General features: G+C 33.6%; 2 protein-coding genes across 4 annotated transcripts; both read left to right on the forward strand.

Moving 5' to 3' along the window:
• Positions 1-4,811: 4,811 nt before the first annotated feature.
• On the forward strand, positions 4,812-15,621 carry LOC111020821 (villin-4). Of its 3 annotated transcripts, XM_022297599.2 has the most exons (24): positions 4,814-5,054; positions 5,714-5,833; positions 5,939-6,058; positions 6,289-6,388; positions 6,563-6,631; positions 6,721-6,957; positions 7,045-7,222; positions 7,303-7,435; positions 7,777-7,939; positions 8,068-8,215; positions 8,334-8,434; positions 9,859-10,014; positions 11,565-11,633; positions 11,737-11,805; positions 11,918-12,055; positions 12,254-12,382; positions 12,630-12,777; positions 12,905-12,915; positions 13,311-13,451; positions 13,788-13,913; positions 13,995-14,060; positions 14,254-14,584; positions 14,665-14,891; positions 14,979-15,621. In XM_022297599.2, the coding sequence occupies exons 3-24, from the start codon at positions 6,003-6,005 to the stop codon at positions 15,090-15,092; spliced, it is 2,910 nt and encodes a 969-aa protein (XP_022153291.1). In that variant the 5' UTR covers positions 4,814-5,054; positions 5,714-5,833; positions 5,939-6,002; the 3' UTR covers positions 15,093-15,621. The 3 variants fall into 3 exon arrangements, with proteins under 3 accessions (XP_022153292.1, XP_022153291.1, XP_022153290.1); XM_022297600.2 differs by lacking the exon at positions 5,714-5,833 and having other exon boundaries at positions 4,812-5,054; positions 14,674-14,891; XM_022297598.2 differs by lacking the exon at positions 5,714-5,833.
• Positions 15,622-16,980: 1,359 nt separating this feature from the next.
• On the forward strand, positions 16,981-24,552 carry LOC111020860 (putative glucose-6-phosphate 1-epimerase). Its single transcript, XM_022297653.1, has 9 exons — positions 16,981-17,325; positions 18,056-18,130; positions 19,078-19,134; positions 19,227-19,387; positions 19,523-19,663; positions 20,675-20,777; positions 20,863-20,962; positions 23,393-23,641; positions 24,244-24,552. The coding sequence occupies exons 1-8, from the start codon at positions 17,206-17,208 to the stop codon at positions 23,605-23,607; spliced, it is 972 nt and encodes a 323-aa protein (XP_022153345.1). The 5' UTR covers positions 16,981-17,205; the 3' UTR covers positions 23,608-23,641; positions 24,244-24,552.
• Positions 24,553-25,733: the final 1,181 nt, after the last annotated feature.

Genomic DNA, 25,733 nt, shown 5'->3' on the forward strand with positions numbered 1-25,733 from the left:
TTTTTTTATATTTTAAAATATTCATGGTAGGTTTTACCTTTCAACTTTTGTCCATTTTAATTCTGGTATAGTTGCAAAAGGTTTGTTTTAATCCTTGTACTCTTAAAAAACGATCATTTTGATTTATTTATTTTTCGATTACAATTTTAGCCTAACATTATATTTAGTATGTTCTTGAAATATAACAATAACTTTACATTGAAGAATTTTTATAAAAATTGTGTTAAAATTTTGCAAACAGTAATCAAAATGATTTTTTATTACTCTTTAATTAATTAAAAGTACATTAGTCAAAATGAACTTTTTGAAAATACGACTAATATGAACTAAAATTGTGAACCATAATGAATATTTTAAAAGTAGAGGGACCAAAATAAAGCTAAAATTGAAAATATATCAACGAAAATAGACATTTTAAAAGTAGATACCAAAATTAATCTAGGCTAAAAATAAAATAACTTCTATATATTTAACGACTATGAACATAATATTAGAGTAAATATATCTAAAACTGTTACAAATTTCGTAACTTAAAAGTTACAATTTTAGCCCAACTCGAAAATAGTTCAATTGGTAAATACATTAAGTAATCTAAGGTCTAGAATTTAAATATCACCCCATCCATTGTGGAAGAACTAAAAAAGATGTTACAATGTTTGTAGAATTGAGTCTTCTTTTATATGTCAAGCTATGTTCATGTTCGCTAAAAGAATGAGTTAGGCTTTTTTGAGTACAACTTTTACTGTTGAATTATTTTCATGATGACAATTATTCTTCGTATTTACATGTATTGTATCTGTATGTGGGATGTATTTTAATTGTATGTTTCTTTTTAATTTTAAAACTTTATTTTTTTGTAATACTCTTATCATTTGTTTTAAAAATTGTTTTTTTAGTACAACATGCTGGGGAGTAGATTTGAACTTACAACCTCTTGGAGGTATATGTCAATTAGCGCTGAGTTATGTTCGTTTTGATTTTAAAAATTGTTTTTTAAATGATAACGAATTTGAAAAACTAAAGATATAATTTTTTCAATTTTTTATTTTTAAAATTTGATTAAGATTTAATATTTTTATTTTTTAAATAATAATTTTTCTTTAATATTTATTCATTTTAATTATATAAACATAAATACTATTTTAATTTGAATAAAAAATGGATCAATAAGGCATTAACTACTATTAAATATTAATAAAGGTGTTTTGAAGTTTTAATAATAAGGGTATTTTAGTTTTAAAGGCTAAAATACTTCGTGTCAAATTTTTGAGGTAAGGTCTAAATATGTCTATAAATTTTAAAATGTTTAACAGATAAATGAATATTAAACACAAAATTAAAAAGCTTGAATGTGATAGACTGTTTTTTAAAATTAAAAAAATTATTATACACAACATTAAAAATTTACAGACTTATTAATCACATCTCTTAAAGTTTTAACTAATTTTAAAATCATTTTTCTGTTTCTATTTTCAATTTTGCTTTTAAGAAGTACAGTCTTTGGTTACCTGGTAAAAGTAAAGAAGTTGTCCCTAATAGAGTTTTTAATAACGCTTTTACAAATTTAAAATATGTTTAATTTTATTAAACACAAAATTAAAAATTTTAAGTAATATTTCAAAATTATTTTAAAAAAATTGCTTCTCAATAAGGTCATTTAAAGTGTTGTATTTTAGTTTCTAGAATTTTCAACATCAACTTCTAGGTTTGGCCTAGACACTTGTCTACATAATATCTACAAATATGGACGGTGGAAATTTGAACATCTCAATTCAAGAAAATGAGTTATATGTATTTTGCTGTTGAGCTGTGCATACATTGGTCGTTGGTATAACGTCTCGTTTTTTAATTCAACCATATGTGAAAGTGGAGATTCAAAACTCAACTTTTTGATCGATGATATATGTATTAACTAGTTGGCATATCTTCAAAATAATTAACTATAACTTGAGTTTTCCCGCAATAGATATGAATAGACTAATTAATAGAACTAGAGTTATGTAAGAAAATAGGCAAAATCTCCTACTTCTTGGTAACGTATCCTAAAATCTTACTCTAAATTAATTAATTAGATATGTACTTCGAATTTCATTGTGAGTTCATGTTCCTCTATATGCACAATTTACACTTTTCAAAATGCTTCAATCTGTTGTATTCTTAAATGGCGACATGTAATGGTTGAAACCCGAAAATTTAGTTGGAGAAATAAAAAGAGTCCATAGCGCTGGGCAGAGAAATGAAATATCGACCTTTAGAATAGTATCAAGTGTTTTTATCCATTGAGCTATGCTCGAATTGATAAATGATTATTTATAGATCTTATCCATCTTCGACTTAAACATAATACGGGCGGAAAGATTATCTAATATCATATATCCTCAATTTAGATTTGTGTATGTTAACCTTTGACCTAGATAAAGAGAAAAAATGGACAATGATTTGAATTTTTTTTTAGTACAACGGACAATGATTTGAATTGAAATAATTGTTTAACCTAAAAATACATCATAATAGCTCATTTATATGAAATTTGTATCAAACTTTAGTCTAACTCAATTGATTAAAATATATATATCGTCCACCAAAAGATTAAATGTTTGAATCTCGAGTTTCATGGGTTGCTGAACTAAAAAAGAACAAACTATTATTGAATCACAATATAAATTAAATGAATATAAAATAACTAATTTAAAACAAAAAAATCTAGAAAACATGTGTTAGGGGTGAAATTATAGTGGTTGGTTCACTCATAGTGAGGTCAAAGAAGTGGCGGTGAGCCAATCCATCTAAGTCAAGGTGGTAATTACCTTGAGCTAACCTCAATACGTTGGACTACTCGAACCAAACAAGTTGACCTGACTTATCGAGTCAGTCCATTTGAGTCGAGATAGTAAACCCCCACTTAATATAATCAAGCCAATCCATCTTAGTTCTGTAACATCCCACGATTGACTCCATACATTTTTACATCCTACTCTTTGTTACAAAATTGATTTATTGCTCATTTTGAATATTAAAAAAACAAACAAGCAATATTTCAAAAGCATTATTTTATTTGGGGATGACATTGAAGCAACAATTTGAGCTGTATGAGCATGCATGATTGAGGCTGATTACCCTTCTTCTCTCTTCCTTTATTGAATTTCTTTTCAAAAATTGGATCATAAGGGGAAAAGTCAATTTGGCCCTCTCTCCCCCTAAGTACATTTTTTTATTCCAAAACTCACCCAATAAATAATAAAATAAAAAATAGATGGAATATGATTCCATATAAGCATTCATTGGGTTCATATGCTATATTTGACAACACATTCTAAAATAAATTTATTTCATATATCAATTCTCAATTACAAAGTTTATAGCCTATTCCCTATTCTAGTTTAAATTGCCATGTTTTCAATATTCTCAATCTCAAATAGATGATAAGAAACGCAATTCAAAAACCTCTCCGACCACATATTCACAATTCAAAATACCTGAATTCGTTATAGTCTCTTATGTGATACTTCGATTCCCTGAATTGGTTATTCCTAAACGAATTATGAAAGGTATAACAAATATACATTGTCTCCGCATTGAATAAAGAATAGGATCGAAGGGATAAAAAAATATTAATTTATATAGAGCCACTAAGTCGACCAACCAAACTAGATATAACACATTTTTAAGATATGAAAAATGTAAGAGGCTAATACTATTGTTTTCTTCTTTAAAATTAAATTACTTATTTTTCACACATTTCGATTTTTTTTTAAATGGTGCATACGATTTGTCCATGTTGAATGTTGATATCAAAATTGTTTTTTAATATTAATTGGCACATCAAGATTTCCATATTTTTTGGAATTATATTCCACCCCAATGGGTTCTCCCTTTCTGACACCTTCAAACTTTTGTTTTATATAACAAGTTTCATTTTAAAATATAAATTTTAGATTTTAACTCCAGATATAATTTTTCAATCCTAACAAAAAAAAAAAAAAAAAAAAAGACAAACTAGATTCATTTAGAGTTGTAATTAAGCCAATAAAACACCTATTATCGTTTTAAAGTTTAAGATTAATCCCCACCATTATTTTTCTGTTTATAAATTTAATAATTATAGAAGTAAAGATGGAACCGTAACTATTAACTAACAAGATTCTTGATTGATTTTTTTTTCTTTTTTATAAACCAAACTAATAAAGATCAATAATTAAGACATAATATCAACCCATTTGGCTTATAACATCATAATTTTGGTAATCACTTTTCCAACTCTTCGATATTTTGCTTATATTAAAGATGAATAAACCACCACTCAATCCAAAAATTTAAACTGATAGATTTGATAAATTTAATTCATATATTGGATATCTAATATGTTTATCATCAACGTAGCAAGTTGATGAGCTATTAAATTATTCTCGCGATTGGTAAAATTATAGGAGATTCTTCTACCTTCGAAATTTTCTTTTGCATTTAAAATAAACCGACCAACTTTTGGGACATGATCCATTTTCTTGTTTGCTAACTAATTTATTGTTTACAGTGTGCAGTTTTTACAATTTCATACCAAACCCAAGTTGTGAATTTTGAAAAAAAAAAAGGATTTTTACATCCGACCAAACATGACTTCGTAAGACTACAAAGGAAAGACGCTGTTCATGAATTTCTGGAGGAATAAATCTATCTGTCATACAGAAACCAAAATAAAAAAATTTGGGGGTAAATTTTCAATTTTATTAATTAAATTATTACAGTTCATTTCTGCTTGTTTTGTGGGTTCGTTCTTCTGTTTGCAGTTAGTGATTAGCACGCCTTCCCTTCATCATTCCATTTTTCCTCTCTCGTACAAATACTTTTTTGGGTCTCTCTTTCTCTCTCTCTCGAGAATTCTACTTCTTCTTCAGCTCAACACTTTACTTTCTCTCTCTTCCCCCTTTCTTCCTTCTCTCTCTCTTATGCGCTGTGAAAAGGAAACAGTATTGTTTGTATGATTCTGGTCCTGGGACTGGATCTGGGAGCTTTCTCTGCTCGGATTTTCCATTCCCGATTCTCTTCATCGGCCTCGGGTACTTGGAATTCAGTCTTTGATTCTCTAGATTTCTGCTTTTTCGATTTTTGTGTTCTTCTGGGTTTCTAATTCACTTGCTTGGCCGCTTGAAACGTGGGATTCTTTTTCCGGGTTTTTGTTCAATGAGCTGTTAGTGAAGCTGCAGATTTCTGAGCTTTGTTTTGGTTGAATCGTTGTTTATTGAGTGTTGAACATTTGATCTAATCGAGTATTGGGTCTTCTGGGATTGAATTTTTATCGATTGGGTATGTGTATAGAACATGTTCTGTGGCCCCTGATTCAGCTGAATTCTGTAGAAAATTGTTGTAGTAAGTTAGAGAGTTTGTTAATTAGTTTAGTAACACAGTTTTTTGGTGTAATTTTTTTAGTTACTATAGGCTTTTTAAGGTCTTGTACTATAGATGATTGGAAACAAGTTTGATTTTGAATGGAGATCAGTAATTAGCATTGAGAATTCTAGAATGGTGCATAGGCTGCATCATATATAAATTTATGTTTTGTTTTTTGGGAGTAAACTCAGACGGATTTCCTTCTTCTGTCATGCCTTTGACTTATGCTAATGTTCTTCTGTTTGTTTGATGTCCTATTGTTGTCATGGGTGGAGCCATAAATTTTTATCAGGAGGTTTCTAACTTTCGATATAACGGAAATTTACAGGGAAACTTCCGAATCTTAATATCTTTTATATTGAATTCAAGACAAATTAGGGGCAATTGTCATCCCTTTTCTTCTTTGCTTTGCCTGTGACTGATAGGAGGTTCTTCTCAACACTAGAAGGTGTTAACCATGCATTACAATAATTTTGGTCATGGAGTTTTTGAAGTGTCGAGTATCTCATCGACGTTATCTATTGACAACTCATTTGTATTCTTTGTTTTTCAGGGTGGAATTGCTGTAATTCTGACAGAGTGGGGAAATAATATAGAACTAGAGCTGCAAAGACAATATGGCTGTTTCCATGAGAGATTTGGACCCAGCTTTCCAAGGGGCAGGACAGAAAGCGTATCCTTTTTATGTATGAGATTTTTGACATTTTTCTGTGTTGGATATCCACATCCCGTACCTAAAATTTTCCAATCGAATCAACTTGATTTCCAAAGAATAGCTGATAAATGAAATTACAGAGTGATGGATGCCTCTGCATTAGTTGAAATGTTGTTGGATTTCCAAGAAACTAAATTTTTATTCATTCCTCTATAAGTTCTCATTTTTCGTTCCTTGACACTCCAAAGTGGACTCGAAATATGGCGCATCGAAAATTTCCAACCTGTTCCTGTTCCAAAGTCTTCCTATGGAAGATTCTTTACTGGTGACTCTTATATTGTTCTTAAGGTAAAGAATGCATTTTAATTTCCTAAATTGTGCAATTCATACATACATAAACACTTTCTCAAGAATGCATACTCTGCTTAAGAAGCATCCTATGTAACTAGACTTTTTGTGCATCACCTCTTAAGGTAATGTGTTCTGAACCAACATTTTCATGTTTTGAACTTCTTTGTGCAGACGACCTCTTTAAAAAGTGGTACCTTGCGACACGATATTCATTACTGGCTTGGTAAGGACACCACTCAGGTAAAAAACTTCTTACATCATTAAATTACTTTTCATTTTCAACATCCATTTCTTGCATAAAGTTGTGATCTGGTGACTTATTTATGCAGGATGAATGTGGTACTGCTGCTATCAAGACAATTGAACTGGATGCAGCTCTAGGTGGACGTGCAGTACAATACCGCGAGGTTCAAGGTCATGAGACTGAGAAGTTCCTGTCCTGTTTCAAACCATGTATTATACCTCAAGAAGGTGGATTCGCATCTGGGTTCAAGCATGCTGAGGCTGAGGAACATAAGACTCGGTTATTTGTCTGTAAAGGAAAACGAGTTGTCCATGTTAAAGAGGCAAGTTTCTTTCTTTTTCTTGGCTGGGTGTCATTGGTATCTTTTGCTTCTTTATGAGTGCTGAGTTTTCTGGAATTGTGGTGACAGGTTCCTTTTAGCCGGTCTTCGCTCAATCACGATGACATTTTTGTTCTAGATACCAAGTCTAAAATTTTCCAATTTAATGGCTCGAACTCATCTATTCAAGAGAGAGCAAAAGCCTTGGAAGTTGTTCAGTATGTTAAAGATACTTATCACAATGGAAAATGTGACATAGCTGCCATTGGTAAGTTAACGATTGATCTGTGAGTTGGAAGTGAAAGATGAACATTGAGGAATATCAGTTTGTGAGTTAACTTTTTGTAGAGGATGGAAAGTTGATGGCTGATCCTGAAACTGGAGAATTTTGGAGCTTTTTTGGTGGCTTTGCTCCACTTCCAAGGAAAACAGCTAGTGATGAGGATAAGCCTGTTGATTCTCATCCAACTAAGCTATTTCGGTAATATGTTGTCTCCTTTTTGGGGTAATTAGGATGATTTCTGTTTGCGCTGTGATATTTTTGTGACAATGCGACTTTGCTTCAAGCCAGATTCAGAAAAATCTTGCATCTACATAATGAGATATCAAAATATATATATGCTCTCTCTTAATAAAGTTTCTGGGGTTTTTGAATAGAATTATTGATTACTCTACCATAGCTATAATTATCTTCAGCTAATAGTGTAATGACCAATGACTACTAAAAAATCCTAAAACTTAATGCGTTGGAGTTTCATGTGAGATAGTAAATTGTTAACCATTTATTCTCTAGTTCTGACAGCTAAATGTTTGCTTTTAAAGAATTGAGAAGGGGCAACTGGAACCTATTGGTGCTGGATCTTTGACAAGAGACCTGCTAGAAACACATAACTGCTACATTCTAGATTCTGGATTTGAAGTATATGTATGGATGGGAAGAAGCACCGCTCTTGATGATCGGAAGAAGACAACTGCAGCTGCCGAGGTCAGCTCACCCTACACTTTCGACATTATATCACCAAAAGCATAAGCTGATGGGTTACGATAAATTTAATCTTTTATCAATACTTTAAGAGAATTTCTTATTAACTTGTGTTGTTGTTAAGTGAACAGCAATTGGTGCATGGACCTGATAGACCAAAATCGCAAATAACTTGTGTGATTGAAGGTTTTGAGACAGCGACATTCCGGTCTAAGTTTGATTCATGGCCTCAAGTTGCTAATGTAGTGGTGTCAGAGGATGGTAGAGGAAAGGTTGCAGGTTAGGAAGTAAAAAGTTTAAAGATATTTTTCCATTGGTATTGTCTGCACAACAACTTTTTTCAATATCACCACCTTAATTTCATTCCTCATGTGTTGCTTTTTGGTGTTTGTTTTAGCTCTTCTGAAGCGTCAAGGGCTTAATGTAAAGGGCCTTCTAAAAGCTGATCCTGTAAAAGAAGAACCCCAACCATACATTGATTGCACTGGGAACTTGCAGGTATGGCTTCTGAAACTCTCACAATTGTTTGTAGGAAATCTGTAGAAGGAATTTTCTTCTTTCATTCTACTTGCCCCTGAGGATTCATTCTTCTACTCTCTTTAATATCTTTCTAGCCTATTGATAAGGCTCAATATTATTTATCAAACAAAGTATCAAACAAGGGAAATTTTGAGAACTCCCCAACTCTCCGTCATGGACTCGATAGCCTTGCAGAATTCAGAATGTCACAAAAGATACCCTTCCCCTCAACAAACATCTATAACCTCTCCCCTCCTCCACACCGCCCTTGCACCTCATGTTTTCTAATTAACAATATTCCTAGGGCCTACACACAATTCCCCCTTGCTTAGTGCTTACATGGCTCCCTGATGTCTCACCCTCTTACGTGTATAGTACTTGGTGATTTGGGGTCTATCACGTATTTCTTCCCTGGAAGCTCTAACTCAATCTGCCATTCTTCTTTTTTTTTTTTTAGAAACTGCTCTATCATTGAGATAAAATGAAAGAGTATACAAAGGGCGTACAAAAAACAAGCTCGATAAAAAGGGATCAGCCAATAAAAGAGCTCAAATCCAAAAGAATAACCCCCGACTGATAATTAAAATAAACCTTCGAGGATGGCAAGTGAATGTACATGCCTATAAGAATTCGTGCCTTTGAGTTTTAGAAGCTCTAACTCAATCTGTCATTATTTTGAGGATTTCAAGTGGAAATATGTTTGACCATGCCATTAACAGTGGATGTAGTTTGAGGCTCGATCCAATGCCTCTTTTTGGGTTTCTTGTAAATTCTTTAGTCATTTTTCCTTTTTTTTTTAAATGAAAAAATGGCCACAATTGGAGCTCATTGGTCGTTTCTGTAATTGTTGTTGTGAGAGAGCTTTCTAGTTGCTGTGGCTTTTCTTTTAATGGTCTCTTCTTCTTGTTCTTTAAGTCAACTTATGACAGCTGACTTCAAATAACTCGGAAAAGAAAAAACTTGATGTGAAATACGTAGCACAAACTTCGTGATGACCACTTACCTTAGGAATTAATTTCTATATGTTTCCCAGCACCATATGTTATAGGGTCAGACAACTGTCCCGTGAGATGGTGAGTCACCTAGATGGTGTGCGCAAGCTGACTCGGACACTCCAGGATATAAAAAAAGAAAATAATAATATGTAGCACAAACTGGTTTTGTAGTCAATATGCATTTCTAGGGATGCCCAAAAGTAATACTTTTAATGAAAAGTTCAAATATATTTGAACAAAAAAGGACCTAAGGTGAATATGTTTTTTACAAGTCCTCATTGTTTGCTCCTCTACATAGAAGCAAGATATGGTACTGAATACTGAATTATCCAGCTTGTAAGTTAATTTGTAGATTTAGCTTGCCTATTTTCCTTTATGACTAATGATTCCCGTTCCTCGATGGTGCAGGTTTGGCGAGTCAGTGGCCATGAAAAGATTCTCATACCTGCTTCTGATCAGTCAAAATTTTACAGTGGAGATTGCTATATCTTTCAATACTCATATCCTGGGGAAGATAAAGAGGAATATCTTATAGGAACGTGGTTCGGGAAGCAAAGCGTTGAGGTAATAAATGCTCTAAAAGCCTCTGAATTCCCTCAACCTCAAGAAAAAGATTGTATCAAAACAAAAATTTATGTTTTCTTAACATCCAGTTAAGCATTCGATGACACTACATTTTAACATGATGGCCATGGGAGAAGTTAAAACTGAAAGCCATAAATTAGTGATATATTAAAATATTTTCTTGGCTGACTATGAATAATGGATTGGGAAGTAATGTTTTAACTATTATTTGTTATGTTAGGATAAATCCATGCCATCATTTGTAATATTCTTTGATGCTCCTTTCTTGTTAGGTCTAGAGCTTACTTTGATCAATGATTTGAGACATGGTTTATCATTTATTAATTTTATTCTAGGACTTGGAACATGGCTTGTTATTCATTAATACACTTTGCAAGTGTTCATTGTATGTTCTCTCTGAAAAAGGGAGAAGATCCAAGTAAGAGAGATACAATTGTTATGTATTCAAATGTTGATAAACTTTTTTGTAATTTAGGAGATCTGGCTTTATATTGTTTTGAAATTAGAACAGGAGATTAACCACATGTTAAAAAAAAGAGTAAAAGGCTTAGAGAGAATAGGTGCTTTTTATTATAAGAAACGGAAATTTATTAATCACAAAAGAGAAGAAACAGCCTAGGAGCATAGGGTGGAGGTCACCCCCTCCCAAACACTAAACATTGAGAATTTTCCAATCGTTTATAAGCATAGTGGGACTATTGTTACAAAAGAATTGTGTGGTTTATGCATCATCACGAAGAAGTATATTGTAGGCTGTCACAAAAGAATCTACCGAAAACTTTTTATTTTTGGAGAGCCTACTATTCCTTTCTTTCAAAATTAGCCACAACAGGGCACGAAATTTGCATTTAGCTTTACCTCTTAGCAGCGAGCTACTAAAATTTTTCACAATCAAATCATCCACTTTGTAAGGAAGGCATAGGGATCTTAGAGAATAATTTCAAACCATGTGTAATTATCCACCTAAAACTTAATATCCTATAAATTTCTCTTGACAATCAAATGGAATAAAATTACGTAGTCATATCGTGAAATTAGTTGAGGGCATGTAAACTAGCTTGGACACTCAACAATATATTAAAAGAAAACGTATTGTTTCACATGGGCACGCTGATGGGAACACTAGTGTTTGTTTTTTGTGCATCTAAATTTTACTCTTCTTCCTATGTTCTACCTATCTAATTAATGTTAGGATAATATTGTCTCTTTTTTTTTTTAATAATGAATGAGAAACTAAACTTTCATTGAGAGAAATAAATATATAAGGGCATACAAAGATCAGCTCGAGAAGAGGGTGCCCCTAGAGAAAGAGGCTCAAATCTAAAGGAATAACACCTAATTAATTAGAAATCGAACCCACAAGAAAGGGAAGTATTAAATTTAATAAGCTCTCAAATATACAGCCAAATTCCCCGAATAAATGATATGGTCGTTTGTCATGTACACCCTTACTAATTTTGTACTACATGAATTCACCCTGATCTAAGGCTTTGTTATTTTTGGACTTCTTTTTTGTGCATCTCCTCCAGGAAGAAAGAGCTTCAGCATTATCACTAGTAAACAAGATGGTTGAGTCATTAAAGTTTCTTCCAGTCCAGGTAGATTCATCACTTGGATTGTTTGTTATTGTCAGTTGATGATGTACATTCATTTCTTTAATATCTTCCTGTTTCTGAAAGCTTTCATTTCATTGTGTTCTAGGCACGCATGTACGAAGGAAACGAGCCGATACAATTTTATTCAATTTTCCAGAGCTTTATTGTCTTCAAGGTTTGTTAAATTCAATCTGCAGCTAAATAAAGTTATAGGAAAAATCTTATTTTCCTTATTCCATATATGCATTTTGATTGATTGAAGAAAATATAATGAAATATAATTACAGGGAGGCCTAAGTGAGGGATACAAGAATTATGTTGCAGAGAAGGGCATACAGGACGAAACTTACCAAGATGATGGGGTTGCATTATTTAGAGTGCAGGGCTCTGGGCCTGAAAATATGCAAGCGATACAAGTTGAACCAGTCAGTACTTTTACTGAAGAGATTCCATTGCTCTTTAGTCATTCACACATATGACAAAAGACATCAATTTGGGAAAATAACATTGGAGAAATTCAAATAACTACTACTAAACCCCAAAGCTTAAACAGATAAAATTAAGGTATTTTTGATCTTTTATATACATTCTTAACATTACCCATTCTTTTTCTCCCTTGTCAGGTTGCATCGTCTTTGAACTCCTCCTACTGTTACATATTGAATAGCAGTTCCACTGTCTTTACATGGTCTGGAAGCCTTACCAGCTCAGATAATCAAGAACTCGTCGAGCGATTGCTCGATTTGATAAAGGTTGTGTGGTTTCCTCTCTCCTTAAAAGCAGAGTTTGATTTCTCAGAGATGTTCTGTATGAAATATTCCGGAAGTTATGCTGTTTGATTACATAAATTTGTTGCATCTATCTCATGTCAAATCAATATGCAATTCCTTTGTGAGCTTTACCAAGTGTTTCGTTTTGGCAGAGGAGTCTTGCTTAACTGAGTTTGTTTTGCATATCGTTTTCTTATCGAATTCTTACACAATTTTTAACTGTCATCAGCCCAATGTACAATCCAGATCACAAAAAGAAGGTACAGAAACTGAACAATTTTGGAATTTGCTGGGAGGCAAATCTGAATATCCTAGCCAGAAAATTGGACGAGATGCTGAGAGTGATCCTCACCTATTTTCTTGTACCTTCTCTAAAGGTCTGTGTAAATCTTCCTGCTGGTGAAAGTTTATGTTCTATCCTGTATTATTCGTCTGCTATACTTCTAAATCTGACTCCTTTTCCTGTGAACTTGTGATGATTTCGCCCATGACGAAAACTTGCAGGGAATTTGAAGGTACTTCTCACTTTGGTCCATAAATTGTATATCGGTTTTCTTAGGGTGTCCTACTTTTCATATTCAATTTTTTTTTTTTTTTTTTTTTTTGCAATAATTTATATATCAAGAGCTCCAATCCTAACATTATGCTTTAACACTTGACCCTTCCTGATCTCTATAAAGACTTCAGGATTTAAGTTATTAAATTATCAACCTAAGCTCGAGCTTATGAACTCGAAGGTTATCTCCAAACATCCCAAGCCCTCATGCACATCACTAGGTTACCCCTTGAAGTGATCTAGTTCTTGTTCGTAATGCCAATGTATTTTTATACTTTAGCATTCAAAACATTAACAAGCGAGTAGTGATACCGTGTCTTTCTCAAGAAGGTTGGTTAATGTGAAAATTTTCAGGTGGTCGAGGTATATAACTTTGATCAAGATGATTTGATGACTGAAGACATATACATTCTGGATAATCACTCAGAGATATATGTGTGGGTCGGCCAACAAGTCGAGTCCAAGGCTAGAGTTCATGCTTTAACTGTTGGTGAGGTATGAACAATATATATTTCCTTGATAGTTTTCTTAATCTTCTAAGCTCAAGGCAGCCAACTTCACATGTTAGTTTTCTTCGATCTGTAGCTGTTTCATTTGAATTTCATGGCATTCTACTGATACCTAAAGTTGCTAATATATCAATGTCATAAGTTCTATTTCCTTTTCTTATCTTGAGAGTCTGAAACTAAAAGTTCTCAGTTTGTTCATTCATCACTATTTTTTGAGCTCAATGATGTTCCTACTAACCTTAATCAAAAGAATGTTTCTGGACAACTTTTTGTGGATATGTGGTATTTTTCACTACTGGTAATTTTCTTTCCATTGCAACAGAAATTTCTTGAGCATGATTTTCTGTTAGAAAATCTATCTTCTAAAGCTCCAGTGTACATTATCACGGAAGGAAGTGAGCCCCCTTTCTTCACACGCTTCTTTACCTGGGACTCTGCAAAGTCTTCAGTAAGCATTCAACAATTATTAACTTCAGTATATATGCCTACAAAATATCTGCAAGAGACTAACGTTTTCAATCGTAAACAGATGCACGGAAACTCGTTCCAAAGGAAACTTACCATAGTCAAAAGCGGGGGCACTCCTGCTGTAGATGTAAGCCTTCTGTAGTTTCAATTCTGTTTGCTAAGCTATTGCAGATTGTAATGAAATATAATCCAAGTCTATAACACACTTTACATCTTCCCTCAATCACGATCGCCAACTGCGCTCTTCACATTCTTTTCCTAGTTTCCTGGTCTTTATTGCATACCACGTTTAGAAGTGACTTCAACTCCCTATTATTCAGAAACCAAAGCGGAGAACACCGGTATCATATGGAGGGAGGTCTGCAGTGCCAGACAAATCGCAGCGCTCTAGAAGCATGTCTTTTAGTCCTGAAAGAGTCCGTGTGAGGGGAAGATCTCCTGCTTTCAATGCATTGGCTGCTACCTTTGAGAACCCCAGTGCACGGAACCTTTCTACTCCACCCCCAGTTGTTAGAAAGATCTACCCAAAATCAGTGAGCCCAGATTCGGCAAAATTGGCTGCTGCAAAATCTTCAACAATAGCAGACCTTAGTGCTAGTTTTGAACGGCCACCACCTGCTCGAGAAGCTATTATACCGCGTTCGATAAAAGGTAGGCTTCGACTTATAAGTTCGTGGAGGGTATTTTCATGGCATTTGTACCTGACGTAATTACCTTATATCTTGGTGAAGTGACTCCAGAGCCTCCCAAGCCTAAACCAGAGACTAATAACAATGGTAAGGAGGTTAAGGATAAGGAGAACAACTCAATGACAGTCAGAATTGAAACTCTCACCATACAAGAAGATGTGAAAGAAGGCGAGGCTGAAGATGATGAAGGCCTCACAATATATCCATATGAAAGTCTAAAAACTACGTCAACCAACCCTGTTTTAGACATTGATGTGACAAAACGAGAGGTAACATTAGAACAGTAATGTTTCAACTTGAGTCTATAGATTCTTATCATGGTCTGTTCTGAGATGTTTAAATTTGCGACTCTGCAGACATACCTGTCATCAGAAGAGTTCAGGGAGAAGTTTGGAATGACAAAGGACGCCTTTTATAAGTTGCCAAAATGGAAACAGAATAAGCATAAAATGGCCCTTCAACTATTCTAACTCTTCTTGTATGATTTCCTTTGGTCATTTCATTCAGTTTCCTGCAGTAATATGTTACCAGTGGAAGAAGCTTGGCTTCAAAATCTATACGTTGTTGGATGTAAGGAGCTTTCTGAACTGGTTGAACTCAACTGGTAAGGAGCGGAAGGGACAACTTCAGTGCATTTTTAGCTGCTTCTGTTGCCCAGAGACTTGTGTTCATGATTGATGGACAAAACTCGAGTTTTGTTTTTTTGCTTGCGGTCAATTGCAGACTGTCTTTATTTTTTTATTTTATTTTTTTCTTTTCATTAAGCATTTGGTGTTCATTCTAAAGTCAATGCTATGTTGTGAGCTTGCATTTTTTTCCTTCAGAACATATGTTTAGTTTTCAGCTTTATTTTTTCATTCAATTTTTTTCAGGAGAGAAATTAGGTGGTCTGCAATTTAGTTTTCTTTGATTTGCATTTCTTGAGGAAGTACAACAGTGTGTACAGCAGAGTGTAATATTTTAGATGACAATAAACTTATAAAAGTGTGATTTTTCTTATCTCTATCTCTTAAGTTTTCTTGCACTCAGCCCTTTCATTTTCAAAAATTCGACTCCAAGTTGAAGATGCATGTTTGATATTCAAGTAAGGATTGATCCAATATAACTTTTTGAACTTTCTAAATTGTAGTGACTAAAACTATATCACAACCTAATTGGATTCGTTCATAAAAGAAGATTAAATTTATAATATAAACCAATTCGTTCAGTTTTTTTTCCTCTTTTCTTAACACCCCTAATTCCAATTGAAACACTACTCAAGTTCATTCCAGAATTAGAAGTGTACCTTGTAGAAACTTTAAACTAAAAACAGAGAACCTTTCGGTGGGCGAATGGGAAGGGGAGACGTTGCTGTTGCGTCGAATCCAAGACTTGTATTTATGATTCCTTGAGATTGAGAAACAAGATTCGAGGAAAGCGATCCGGATCCTACAAAGAAAGGAAGAATTATGGTCAGAAATCTCCGCATTCCGCAACGAGTTGAAGATATGTGAGACGTGAGAACAAATTAAGCAGCAAAAAATGGTTGGTTGATCGAAGACGACCTGGAATGAGTTTGAATTGAAGAGGATTCTACGCGATTGAGGATTGCGAAAGAAATGGAAAAAATCTGGACCTCATTTCGTCTTCTTCTGCAAAAGGAAGCGATCCCAAAATAGATGTGAGAAAATGATAATAGACTAATAAAAAAAAATAAGGAAAAAAGAATAAAAAACAGATGTGAAATTTCATTTTCCTCTTCATGGCTCATGCTAATTTCTTTTTCTATTTATTTATTTATTTTTTTTGAGAAAATGGCTCATGCTAATTTTTAAAACACCTTAGTTTCAAAATTGGATTAATATCACCTAGAATGAGTAATCTGAATGTCTTTCTGTTATAGGATCGGACAGTTGTCTCGTGAGATTAGTGGAAAAGAAAAAAAATGATACATTTCCATTTATTGGCTATTAAACTTATAGAATATTAAATTGGCCCTCATGGACCACTTGGACCATCCCATGATAATTGTTTATGTTCCCGTTTATTGTTTTCCACTTTTCAAAATTTTTCAAAATTATGCTACCAAGTTCATTATCATTATTTTTTATCTATAAAAAACATAAATAAAATTATTGTTTTATAGTTTTTTATTTATAGAATGCATAATAAATATAAGATACCGTTATCAGATGTTTATGATTTTTTTAATTAAGAAATGGAAATAAAAAAAATACCGAAGGCAGTTATATTTGTATCCATCAAACATGTCTTTAGGTCTTAGAAACAAAAATAGAATAAATTTAAGAAACGAAAACGGAATTTAAAGTTATTGTTTTTTCAATTTACACATTTTTAATATAAAGACAAAAAAATAAAAAGGCAATCCAGAGAAAGGAGTTTCACGAGATTCCCAGATTTGCAGTGACTTGAAGACGACTGTTTTCGAGTTTCTGATCAAAATGCCAACGCCACCATTATAAAACCAAATTCCAAGCGCATGGCTATGGATTAAGGCCTCGATTCTGCTGAGATTTCCGATCTGAAAGAGGAGCAAGAACACGACCCACGGCGAGGAATTCCAACGGCAAAAAATCTTACCAAATGAGCGGCGATAAGGTTGCGGCAACGTCCGGGGCTTCTTCGGGCTCTGTGGACGTCGTTAAGGGCATCAATGGCCTCGACAAAGTCGTCCTTCGCGACCCTCGTGGCAGTTCTGCTGAGGTATGCTCTGGGAATTGAGTAATTGAGAAATGAATAGGGAGAGAGATGATTGCTTTTGGATTTAGGATTTTGTTTTGGCTTGATTTGTTCGTGACCCCAATGTGGAACTGATCTGATCCTGACTGAGAGTGCTCGTTTTCTTTCGATTGTAATCGAGGGAGTGCAATTAGTTGGGATTTTTTAATTTTGGGTGACTTCCGATTCATTTAGTGGATTTCTGGATTGAATTGTGTATTCTCTTGGTTTTAAACATTTTGATCTGTTCGTGTATTTATGTTATCTTGGTTCAAAACTGGGCTCGGCCATTTTCCGCCACTTTTGTGCGGAATATTTGTAGAATTATACCCATTATTGGAACTTGGATACATGCTTGTTTTGCGGCATCGCATTTCCGATCTGATTCTAATGTTGAAGTGTGAATTATAGGAACGATATATGGCTTCACACTTTGTTTTCCCCTTCAGAAGAGGGAGGGGTTGTAGGAGAAACAATTCTGTGACTTCAAAAGCCCATTAGCTCCTTTTAATCCATAATTGTATATTACTTTTCTTCTTCTTCTTATTTTAATTTTCATTGATAACTACAAGTACTTTTGTCAATGAATTTATTGTTCTTGCTTACTACCATAATACTCAATTCCAGATTTATATCTTACATAGGGTTGGTCAGTCTTCAGAAGCATATTTTTGTCTTCTTATGTGGTTAGTGATTAATTTTTTAATCTCTCCAGGTCTATTTATATGGGGCCCACGTGACATCTTGGAAGAATGACCATGGGGAAGAGCTGCTTTTTGTTAGTAGTAAGGTACTATGGATTTTCTTTTTGTTACCAACTGAATAATTTTCATCTTTTTTGATAAGCTCCCTTCCTTGCATCTAAATTCTTCATTATATGCTGAATGAAAGATATTTAGAGCTTGGTAGTTGGATGCTGATAAGTGATACGTTAGAGGAGAATTATAGGTTAGAATAATAGAAAGAACGAAGGAAACTATTTGTCCAACATTCTTGGAGTGCCTTTCACAATGAATTTTTGTGAAATTGAGCTTTAACATGTAGCTCACTGGTTTGGTGGCCATGTTTCCTCCATCCCTGGGAGGAGTATGAACCCCATCTCCCCCTCCCCCCAATTTGTGGCGTAATTTTAACTTTCGGGAAAAGTAAAAACCTTTATAATCACTATGTTCTATTATTAACCTTGACTGGAGCTGTTACTTGGTGGGGGCTCTACCCAACCGTTACTTTGTGACTCTTTTGGATTGTCCTTGAATATGTTGTTTCTTATGAAAAATTAGTATATAATTAAAATTCAGAGATCATTCAAATGATTTACATTATTTTTAATCTAACACTTATAAGATCATAGTTGGCATTTTTGGGCTCTAGGGATCTTTTCCCTTTCCATAATATTTGATCTGTCAATGAATTCATTCATGTTTCTTCTCAAAAAAAAAAAGAAAGAAAGAAAAAAAGATCATAATTGTCATCGGTGGTCTCTATTTTCCTGCTAAATCTTATATCCTTGATACCGTTTCCATTTACTTGAACTCTTTAAATTTATAAAATTCTGTTTTATAATAAAATTGAAATTTTATGTTAAGTCAAAACATGATTATTTTCTTTGACATCAGTATTTTTATCATCGGCAGTAGCAAGAGCCTGAGCTTGCAGCTGCAATCCTTGACACTTACTTTCTTGTAACTTCAGGATGATTGATCAAAATGATTTATGATATTTCTTCTTGTTGTGCAGGCCATTTTCAAGCCTCCGAAACCAATTCGTGGAGGGATTCCAATATGTTTTCCTCAAGTATGTGCTTCTTTGCGAGTTTAATGCATGGAATGGATTTTATATGGTCTGTGGGTTTCATCCTGGTACATGATAATTACCATTCATTGCAGTTTTCGAACCTTGGTCCACTTGAGGCCCATGGATTTGCTAGAAACAGATTTTGGAGCATTGATAATAATCCACCTCCTCTTCAAGCGAATACCTCTAGTAAGACTTTTGTTGATCTAATCCTAAAACCCTCTGAGGACGATGCAAAGGTTTGGCCACATAGGTATAATGTGAAACGTGTTACTTTCACTGATTTCTTGAAAATTCCATATACGGCTCTTGCAGCATTTCCATTTCAATTACTCAAAAATTTCCATGCTTCAGTCAATAACAATATCATTATTTGACTAAATTGTAGTTATGAGTACCGTCTGAGGGTAGCTCTAGGACCTGCTGGAGAGCTACTGTTGACCTCACGTGTTAGGAATACCAATGCAGATGGAAAGCCTTTTTCCTTCACATTTGCTTATCACACTTACTTTTCAGTATCAGATATAAGGTACTAGCAACTTGACTTAATACTTGTCTGCGTTTTTTTAAATATTTAGCTAAAACAGTCAAAAGGAGGTAGAGTTATTATGGCCTAAGCCATACAAGACAGAGCTCATACCTGTGGTTTCTGTCATCAAGATTTAGAAAATATTCATGTTCACCTCGTTTTTCAAGCAAGTTGAAGCTTAAATCTCTTCCCCAACCATCCCTGTCGTTTTTATCATCGAAATTATGCAACTTTGGTTTACCCTAGTTTGATTGCATTTGACAACTATGTAGGGACAAGATATTGATAGATCATCACTTGTTTTCTTCCGTGTATAAGGCATATTTCATGTGAATTTCTCTGGTGAAAGGAATTATTTTTTGGAAACTCTAGGCTCGTGTGGTGTTGTGAGCTATATTTGGTTAGAAAGAAATTAGAGAACACTTTGAGGATTCTTTTGCTATTGCACAGGATGCTTTTTATAAATCATGTTTTGGATGTCTAGATGGTTTACTCTTTCAAAATATTTTTGTAATTGCTATTCTTTTAATATACAAGTCAAGTGGAGGGTTTTTGTAACTCTGTTAGTTAGTTGAACTTGGACTACTACTTCAGCAAGAAACTTGATTGTGGAAAGATGTCGATTCAATGTGTTATCATAATTATTGAAGATTTTTTTTTTCATTGATGTTTTCGATGATATGCCTTGGTTGCTTTTCAGATGCTTTTAGGTTTTCTATTTGCATCTTGGTGAAGAAAGACATCTTTAGGTCCTTTTCTAAAAGTTTCAGTTAAAAAAATAAATCTCTCTTATTTCTTATTAAAAGAAAATTTCTTTATTTATTTACTACAGTTGTGCTTTCTCTTTCCGTATTTCTTAATCAAATGGAAATAAGCGGACAGAATTAGATTTACGGTTTACCACTGAATATTTTTGTCTGAATATCTTTATTGTAAACTGTGATAAAATTTGTTAGAGTAATGCAAAGTTAGTTTATATTGTATCTAAAGTAGATAGTTGCCTGTGGCCAGTGAAGTTCGGGTGGAAGGTTTGGAGACCTTGGACTATCTTGACAACTTGCAACATCGAGAGCGTTTTACTGAACAGGGGGATGCTTTAACTTTTGAATCAGAAGTGAGTTCGAGTATTATATTTCTTCTCGTTCTTTTTGTTATTTCATTGTGATCAAGACTATCTCTTTGGTGTTTGGTTTATATAGATGGACAAGATATATCTTAGCACTCCAACTAAGATAGCAATTCTGGATCATGAAAAGAAGAGGACTTTTGTGGTTAGAAAAGATGGACTCCCAGATGCTGGTAAGAAATTCCCATGTCTGTTTTCTCTTTCTAAGTGTGATTACCCCAAATGAGAGACCAATAAGATTATTTGAGTAAAGTCACGCCCCGACTGTTTATCATCAATCATAATGGGTTATTGATCCATCTGTTGGCAAGAGGTCTGGGAACTACTAGTGGGAAAACAGGTGAAAGATACTTTTTTTTAATATTTTTTTTAAAACAAAACAGCTGTGAATCTAGGTTATGCATAGATAAAAATTATGCATATAATGCTTAATTCAAGCTAAGAGTGAGAGGATCAGGGCTAGGAGATCAGAGGAAGGAAAAAGGACTGCATTGGACCAGGAAGTTCGCCACCAATTTTGTCGTGTGGAATTGGCATTTTTCCAGTCTGAGAGTCAGGTTAGGACTTAATGATTGATATTCAGCAAGAACATAGGTTTTATGGCACAGGCAGGAGTTAAGAAAAATATGAGAGAAGAAAATTAGTACATATCAGTTCTACAGAACCTGAAAGTGAAGATGTTCTTGGCATTTCATCAATTGCATTGCTTGTCAAGGCCCATAGGACTGATAGACCCTCGGCATATCTGGGCCAGTTCATCCTAGTTTGGGGATTTTGGAGCAGCAGCTATTAGATCTTATTTTAAGAAACTCCTAATGTTCTTATTTATGGATTATGGGTGTGACTGGTGTTTTGGAGTCAAGCTTACTCTTAAATTTGATATAGGATTATGCCTTTGGGGAGGAGCTAAGGATACTTCATCACAGTCCTAGCACTCTTATTTGTAGATTGTGATTGTGCAATACTTGTTGTCTCTCTTAGGGACATGAGTGCTCTAAGAATAAACACCTCAGCATTCATGGAGTCGTTAAGAAGTAGGGTGTATTCTAACCCTATGTTGTATGGATTGCAAACTCTGTAAATTATTTGAAATTTTAGGTAAATATGACTTCTCCCCTACGGATTGGTTTACAAATGATAATGCTGTCAAAATTTCGAAGAGCCCTGGAAAGATTTCTTCCTCTCTAGACCCCTAGTCTCTCTATCCCAATCTCTATGCCCTCTCCATAGGTTCCTACAGAACTGTCGCCCAAATGTGGAATGGAACAGTGTGCTGCTGGAATCTCAGTTTTATAAGATTTCAAAGATGATGAATTTCAAGATCGACTCTGGTCCTCTGAGATAGTGAAAGGAAACATCCTATAATTGCTGTTATTTGCATGATTTCTTTTCTACTTAACATTGCTCGGAATAGGAGCAGTTTCAGCATTATCTTCCCCTAGAGGTCAGCCATCCTGTATCTCATCTTATTCTAAGGTCTCCGTGAACTGTATCCTTTCAGGGGAATTCCATGTAGGAAAACAGATAATTGGCCTCGTTCCTTGGGTCCTTGATTTCACCCCTCAAATCTTCCCCTCACATTTGATTAGGCTATTTTAAAAATTGAAATGGCCAATGACTTTGAGGGAACTAAACATAAAATACGGAAAAATTCCTGGAGGAGTATTCTTGGGACTACTGGAAGTAATTGCAAGTTTCAAATCAAGTACAATTGCTGCTGCCAAGATATGCTCCCTTTAGGCCTAACTAACCAATATAAACAGAAATCCTATCATTATGTTAGACAAAAATGAAACCCATTTATTATGTCATGCACCAAGTGAAATCACAGCCAGACACGAGATAATTCTTTTTACTAATGTAGTTGAGGATCAAACTATCCAAATTCACAGGTAAGTAAGTTTTCAATTAACAAGGTTCTAGTTCCCTCTAAACATTCTTTCTTCATTGTCTTCTTTGTCCTTTAGATGGGATTTTCATAGAGTGATAGTAGTAGGAACGTTGGAAATAATAGCAGCTAAGGCTTACTCCTTTGGAGATAATTTTTTTTTTTCCTTTTTTTTTGGGATAAGAAACATTTCATTAAGAGGAACAAAAGAGTAGAACAGCCTACGGACAGGGGCCAAGGCAGCCCTCTCCAAAAAGCAAACTAATCACAAAAAAACTCAAGGAGCTTGCTTGTGACCTTCCCTCCCCCATGAATATAAAATATCAATGTTGCACAGCATACCATTCATTGAGGAATTCCTCCTTGCCCTTTTTTTTAACAAGAAATGAATTTTTTATTGATGAATGAAAAGGAACAAAAATTAGGTAATGGAGTCCATTTTCTTTCATGTTTGAATAAGTAGAATTTCTAGACATGCAAGTAGGGATTTTGGATGGATATAGACTTCGCCCAACGATCAACTTTGGGGATAAATACTTAGATAAGGATTTTAGATGCTTACAATTTCTTGGAACTTCCTTTAACTTAAAATGTATGCCAATTTAATGGCTTCTGTTCTGATTTTGCGTCCCCCCAAAATGGGTTCCTCAAGAAGTGGTAGGAGATTGAGATTCCATGTTTGAACCTCACCATATCGTTTTATTGGTTGGTGCAGTGGTCTGGAATCCGTGGGATAAGAAAGCAAAGGCAATGACTGATTTTGGAGATGAAGAGTACAAGTATATGCTGTGTGTGGAAGCTGCTGCGATTGAAAAGCCGATTACACTGAAACCTGGCGAGGAATGGAGAGGAAGACTGGAACTTTCTGCTGTTCCTTCAAGTTACTGTAGTGGGCAACTTGATCCTCAGAAAGTCCTCCAGGGCATCTGAAAAATTCATCACTGTTTTACTTCACATGTATCAGGTACCTCAACTGAAAGTTCCGCGTTTCTTTGCAATAGACAATCTACTTTTCTGGGCTGAATCGTGGCTATGAATATTGTCACTGAGTCTTTGCTCCAGAAACAAGAAAAAGAAAGGGAACTAAACAGAATTCAGAAAAATTAGAAAAATGGGTGTTCCATCTTTGAATATCTAGTGCAAAAAAACTGATTATTTGTGGTTCACCCTTCTGTAAAAAATTCAATTACCGGTTTTAGGGCCGGTCTGTGATGACTTTTGAAAAAATTGCTTTTAACTAAAAATAGTTTTTTCTGTTAGCACTCATTTAGGAGAATCACTGATTAAGGATGTGTTTGGGAGTGATTTTGGAATATCCAAAATCTTTTGCCATTGTTAAAATCACTTTCTTTTCCATTTCATGTTTAGCAAATTAGAAAATTGATTTTAAGTAATCTCAAACTCACTTTTAAAGTGGAAGGAAGCTTTCCTCCGACTTTCACTTTTGCAGTGGGAATGAGTTTTTATAGCAGAAATCTGTTGATACTCCCATTAATGTACTGTCATCTGTAATTAGAATAATATGCTTTATTTTCAATAATAATCTTTTGTTCTTCTCTGATGCAGGTAAATTGTTTTAAATAACTAGTGGATCTAGGCAAGAGAAAGACAATCTGCCCTCTCTTTTTCTTATTTATTTTCCATATTTTGGATTGGAAGATAGATTTTGGACAAGAGAGTAATATGAACAGTATGTGGCTTTTTGTGGGAAAGAAACCCAGCATGATGTGTCTGTCTGAACACAAAATTAGTATATTTTCAGGTAAAATGGTTATTTGCAATTACCATTTTGTCATAAATTCAATTTATCTTGATAGAACTTTATTTTTGATTGTCTGAATGTTCAGTGATAAATAATATCTGTGTTACTGCTTATATTCTCTACATTCAGATGATTTAAATAAGAAAAAGGACCCATTTTATAGGGTTCCCTTTTTTTTTATTAAACTTGATAGTGAGTTGATTATTTTGGACCAATTAGACTGATGATTTTGATACTTATAATGTATTGCTTGAAAATTTGCAGGGCAAATGTTATAATTTTCATGCACGCGTCTAATAAGTCATTAAACTTATTAAACTTTATCAAGTGTGTACTGGGTTTCTAAACTTTAAAAATAGGTATGTTTCCAAAATTTAGTTTTGTTTGTAATACGTTCTTTAACTTTTTGTTAAAATAGATCTTTATCTATTTGATAGGTTTTATTTTTATAATTCATAAATTTCTTTGACAAATTTGAAAGTCTAGCATTTTATCTATAATAGATTCGTGAATTAAAAAAATTGCAATAGGCTAGGGATCTAACACAAAATCATAATTTTAATTTAGCTTAATCAATAAAATTTGGTTACTTTTAAATTTTCTTTAAAGATTAATTGCTATTGGCTCGTTATGGGTCTACCACTTATTTATCGTATCAATAGAATGAAAATGGTACATTGGTGATTATATAACTTTCATTTTTTTGTCATGTTTTATTTACATGCTTATTTGATATTTAGTCTATCATCGATAATATCATATCAATACAATAGAAATGATATTATGTAAATTTTATTTTCTATTAGTGTCTTGTTTTAATGCTAATTTACTACTTGGTCTATCTCTGATGTATAAATGATATATCATTGATTATGTAATTTTTGTTTTCTATCATTGTTCTTTTCAAATATTTATTTAATATTTTGTCTATCACATATGCACCATCAATATAATTAACATGATATATTATTAATTATATAATTTTAGTTTTCTTTCATGTTAATTTTTCATGCTGATTTAATCTGATCCATCACATATATATAGTATCAATAAGATAAGAAATGGTGTAACAACAATTATGAAACTTACGTTTTCTCTTAATGTTCTGTTTGCATGTTGATTTGTCATTTGGTTATTATTGATATATCATATTAATAAAATAAAAAATAATATATCAGTATAATTACGTAAAAATATTTAAATAGGAAAATGAAAATTGTAAAAAATAACCGTATATTTTGTTATTATATTTACAAATATGATAATGTAAATTTTTATTCATTAAAATTTTCAC

The sequence above is a fragment of the Momordica charantia genome (assembly GCF_013281855.1).
Source record: "Momordica charantia cultivar OHB3-1 chromosome 8 unlocalized genomic scaffold, Mcharantia_2.0 BLBB01000008.1, whole genome shotgun sequence".
NCBI classification, from domain to species: Eukaryota; Viridiplantae; Streptophyta; class Magnoliopsida; order Cucurbitales; family Cucurbitaceae; genus Momordica; species Momordica charantia.